The 4976-nt window shown below is 44.7% G+C and overlaps 1 protein-coding gene across 1 annotated transcript; it reads left to right on the top strand.

Annotated features, from left to right (window-relative positions):
• Nucleotides 1-2727: 2727 nt before the first annotated feature.
• PRR9 (proline rich 9) lies at nt 2728-4570 on the top strand. The gene is made up of 2 exons (XM_004026717.4): nt 2728-2879; nt 3385-4570. Exon 2 carries the CDS (start codon nt 3405-3407, stop codon nt 3753-3755), a length of 351 nt encoding a protein of 116 aa, XP_004026766.1. The 5' UTR covers nt 2728-2879; nt 3385-3404; the 3' UTR covers nt 3756-4570.
• The last annotated feature ends 406 nt before the right edge of the window (nt 4571-4976 follow it).

Here is a 4976-nt window from a genome sequence, read left to right as displayed (position 1 = left end):
TGGCCCCACCTGGATAATCAAGGATAATCTCCCTATTTTAAAGTCGTCTGATTAGCAACTTTGATTTTATTCACTACTTTCAGTCTCTCTTGCCAAGTAACCTAACGTGTTTACAAATTCTAGCAATTAGGTGGCAAACATATTTAGGAGGCCATTATTCTGCCTACCACAGAAGGACTTTGGGGTCAATTTCAAGATTGTTCCACTGTCATGAATCAACTTGATGGCAGGCAGGGCATCCAGTGAGAGGAGTCAAACTCTGGGCTCTACCTAACTGGGCTCACCTCCCCTCCATGAGAACATGATCTAGTCTCTTGTTCTGCACATTTCTATTTAGTCTCCTTGTCCTGGGGCTTAACCAAAGTCACAGACATACATGACATGAGCAAGGTCATCTCATGCATCCCGTCACAGGAAACTTCCAGAAATCCCAGCTAAGAAGGTCTCTTCCCAGAGTCTCTTGCTCATTCCTTTCCTAAGCTGGCCTCCATCTATCCTTTCATTTCACTTGTATCTCTGTACTTCAACAGCCTCCTAACAAGGATTCCTTCCTAGAGGCCACCTGAAATGCCCTTGTCCACCCTCCTTGCCTGGGTAATTCATACTGTCTGGTAAGACAAAGCACAGACATCCCCTCCCCCAGCAGCCTTCCATGACCTTCCACCCAAAACCAAGGAAGAGGCCTTCTTCTGGAGCACAGGGGCTTACCTCTGGCCATATTCTCCATGAAACTGTGAGTCATTTTGGAAGGGAAATGCATCGACATCACATAGGGGCCATGAGTGACTGAAAGAACATATTATTAAACTCTGTGATGAATTCCTTGTTTTCTAGGACACAGGAGAGTTGCTTTGTCTCTTCAACAGCATTCTAAGAAAAGATGAAAAATACAAAGAGGAAGAGAATTGAAAGGAGGAGATGAAAAAGGAGGAGAAAAAGAAGGATGAGTCTCCCCACCCTACACCTACTCTCCCAGATGCCCCAAATGACTTTTTCTCTTCAGATATACAGCTGGGTATTCCAAGTCCTTCCACTCTCAGGCCTCTGTCTACTGCCAGGACCTCAATGGTGCTCATGGTGATGTCACATTAACTTCTGAGAACCAGTCTCAAAGGTCAAAAATGCTTCCTGGTCTCCCCAGCTTACCTTTTAAAAACTTTTCAGGTATCAAGCATCCAAAACCTATATAAACATTTGAGACATTTCTGACTTTAGCCAAATATTCTTCTTAGGAAATGACTTAAACCTACCCCTTCAAGTTAAGAGATTGAACATAACTTTTTTTTAATACTTTAAGTTTTAGGGTACATGTGCACAACGTGCAGGTTAGTTACATATGTATACATGTGCCATGTTGGTGTGCTGCACCCAGTAAATCGTCATTTAACATTAGGTATATCTCCAAATGCTATCCCTCCCCCCTCCTCCCACCCCACAACAGGCCCCTGTGTGTGAGAACATAACTTTAAATTAAGGAGAAAGGAAGGGAACATCATCATATTTAAAGACCCTTGAATTTGGTCAACTTCAGTAAACAAACACAGAACCACCACTTTAAGGAAATGGGGGCTTCTTTCAAAGTAAATCTTTTCCCATTTTCAATTAAATGAGATTTTCCTCTACTCCCAGCTCTCCCACATCCACCTTCTTTATTCCTTCGTTAATACATTTACCCCATCAATAATCATTTGTCTTCCATCATCTTCCACTTACTATACCTATGGCATAGTACCTATCCTCTAGGAACTTATAACCCAGGAAAAAATAAGATCTATATATATATAAATATCTGGAAAGTCCTAATTTCAATAGTAAATGTCATATGAATAATATAAACAATAGATACCATGGGAATGCATAAAGAGGTGGATTCATTTCTGGTTTAGAGTAATCAGGAAAGGCTCTCAGAGGGTGGTAGACATGAGTAAAGCTTTGCAGAATGCTTAGGATTTCCACAGGCACAGGGAGAACACACCAGGTAAAAACTAACAGCCCAAACTAGAAAGTAGAGGTAGAGAAAACTGGGTGTGTTTGCTTTGAAACTTTTCCTTTCATCCCCTGACTTTTATTGACTTGAGTTCTAAGAAAACGTTTTCCAGAAGGCAAAGAGACAAGTTAACTTTGTTTCAGCCTGTTCTCCTGGTCACTATGAAAACTCTGTGAGTAACTCCACTTTCAGAAGGGTGTCATAAATCAAGGTTGAGAAGATGAAGATTGTCTGCCTTCTCCTTCTTCTGTCTTCCCCTTCACCCCACTTCACAACCCAAGAGTAACAAATGAACTCAATTTCCCTGAAGACCACCACGCAGGAAAATCACTCTCTTCAGCAGGCTGAAAGCCTATTGTTCGCTTGGAACCACAGGACGAGTCTTTGTCGTTGCATCTGAAGGGTGACTTTCTAGGCTTGATGAAGAAGTGTCTGCAACAGGCCATACAAGCCCTTGACCCAGAGAGGCCCCAGGCCTTAGGCATAAAATCTTCCCATTGGTGAAGATGAGATGAGCAAGGTGGATCTTATCTCTCACCACATCCTGTACCAGTTTGGGCAGACAAGGAATCCTGGTTGAACAGACTGAGATAACACTTTATGAACATTCTTCTCCTGCTGCCTCTGATGAGAGAGATCTGAGAGAAGCCCCTCCCTGCTGAGGTCTGGTGAGGACCCACAGGCCAAAATGCAGTCTGATTAACAGGCATCCCAAGCAGTGACTCAAACCATCAGCAATTTCAGAGGAAGCTTGTTATGGTGACTCCACAATTAGTACCACAGCCCATGTGGCCAGTCAGTCCCGTGGGAGGCTGGACTAAGCACCATATAAAAGTCCCACCTTGCTGGGCTTCACAGTCCACAGCCTTTGTTGAGTCTTATTGAAGATCAGGTAAGTGGGGCATCTGTGCCCTCTCTCTCCCTGTTACTCTGTCTTTAGGCGGCCACTGTTCTGTTCCTCTTATGGACTGTACTTTCTATTGATTTTTTAAGTGGTTTGCCATTTCTTGGGCCTCACAAACTATCCTGTATATTCTATCCAGACTAGAAGTTGTCTATCTAGTCTAGTAGCTTGCACCTGATTTTCAAAAGGATTCATAGACTAGAAGAGAAGGGAAAAAAACGTGTGGTAGGACTGGGGTTTGGAGCTATGGATGTCTAGACAGAGGCCATGAGAACACTCCCACTTTGGAGACAGGTGCCACGGGGAGCTGCAGCCAGGATAGAAAAGAGAAAGAGATAAAAAGCAGCCAAGAAATTAGTTCTTACTTCCACTCCTCATTCCACTCCATTAGTTCTTCCATCCACTCCTCATTCCTCTTTCTCAACCCTTCATTCCCCAGTTCCCATGCTGATATTTTTAATGCAGATAATTTCGAATCTTGTGTTTTTTTCAGGCTCTGCAAATCACCCTAGGATGTCCTTCAGTGAGCAGCAGTGCAAGCAGCCCTGTGTGCCCCCTCCATGCCTCCCAAAGACCCAGGAGCCGTGCCAAGCAAAGGCTGAGGAGGTGTGCCTCCCCACATGCCAGCACCCCTGCCAAGATAAGTGTCTAGTGCAGGCCCAGGAGGTATGTCTTTCTCAGTGTCAGGAATCAAGTCAAGAAAAATGCCCACAGCAAGGCCAAGATCCATGCCTACCTCCATGCCAAGACCAGTGTCCACCTCAGTGTGCAGAGCCATGCCAGGAGCTATTCCAGACAAAATGTGTGGAGGTTTGCCCACAGAAAGTCCAGGAGAAGTGCTCATCCCCTGGCAAGGGAAAGTAGCTGCTCATATGTCATCTGGGTTCAAGAAGATGGCCAGCAGATGAAACCCTGACCCCAGCCCATGCTCTGGTGACCTTCTTCTGTGGGTACCTCTGTGTGCAATGTACCTTCTTGCCTCCTGGCTTCCTTAGCATTCCAGGACTTGGTCTGTGTCTCTGAAGACAGTTCTTTCTGTATTTCATCACCCTCTGTGAATAAGCGTTGTTCTCAGCAGTCTGATGGAAGGTCTCAAATGTAGGAATGGTGTGGTTGTCAGGGAAGACCACAGAAGCCTAGCACAGCTTCCTTGGTGCAAAAATTCACCCAGCTCTGGGTGTGTAACAGCCAAGGATGCCTTCATTCATCTTTCAGAGTTTCAGGCTCTCAAATAAGCCTCAAAACAAATGGAATTCTGATGGACTTTCCACTTATCACCACCACAACCACCTCTACCACCACCACCACCACAGGTGTTGAGACAAAGCGGCTTGCGATGTTTCAAAAATCAAAAATTGGGTGATTTTGTCTCTGTACACTAAAAAGAACAGCAAATTATTGAACATTGAAATGTTGGTTGTGCTTTTTTAAAATGAACCGAAAGTATGTAAATGATTGAATCCAAACAACCAGAAGGGAAAGATAATATGGATGTTTGGTGCCCTTGTCAATCTCTGTGCTTCATAGCTGGTCTAATGTGGGCCCTTAGTTCTCACCATGTACACTCTTTAGAGATGTGATTTGTGTCTGTGTGATGCAGGCTGGTCTGTTCTCCAGCTTCCTTGCCTTCTTCTCCCTGGTGAAGGTAAAATACATAATAAAGCTGATCCTAAGGCTGATATCTGACTTGACGTGTGCTCTCTTTTCTCCACCATCAAACCCCTCATTGTCCTTGTGACAACTGTCTCCTCCTTTGGTGGGGGAGGGGAGTAATCTGAAACAGGAATAAAACACAGACCTCACCAGTGCATAAAACAGCAGTTCTGAGAGAGGCTTCCTGAAGGTCACTGAGACCACCCCACCCACAACATATCCTAGGTTCACCCACTTGTGCACTTCACACATGAGAAAATCCAGCAAGGGGCTAGGACCTGCCCACACTCAAAACCTCAGGTCCAGGTTCTTTCTACTACAGCATCTTTCCTCTCTCATCCTTGCTCTCCAAAGGGAAAGGCTGAAATGGAAAGGAGGGGAGATGTGTGGAAGAGGGATCCCAAATCAATTCATAACACCTACAAACATAGC

Source organism: Gorilla gorilla, chromosome 1 (genome assembly GCF_029281585.2).
Source record: "Gorilla gorilla gorilla isolate KB3781 chromosome 1, NHGRI_mGorGor1-v2.1_pri, whole genome shotgun sequence".
Lineage (NCBI taxonomy): Eukaryota > Metazoa > Chordata > Mammalia > Primates > Hominidae > Gorilla > Gorilla gorilla.
This window is presented reverse-complemented; position numbering and strand designations above follow the sequence as displayed.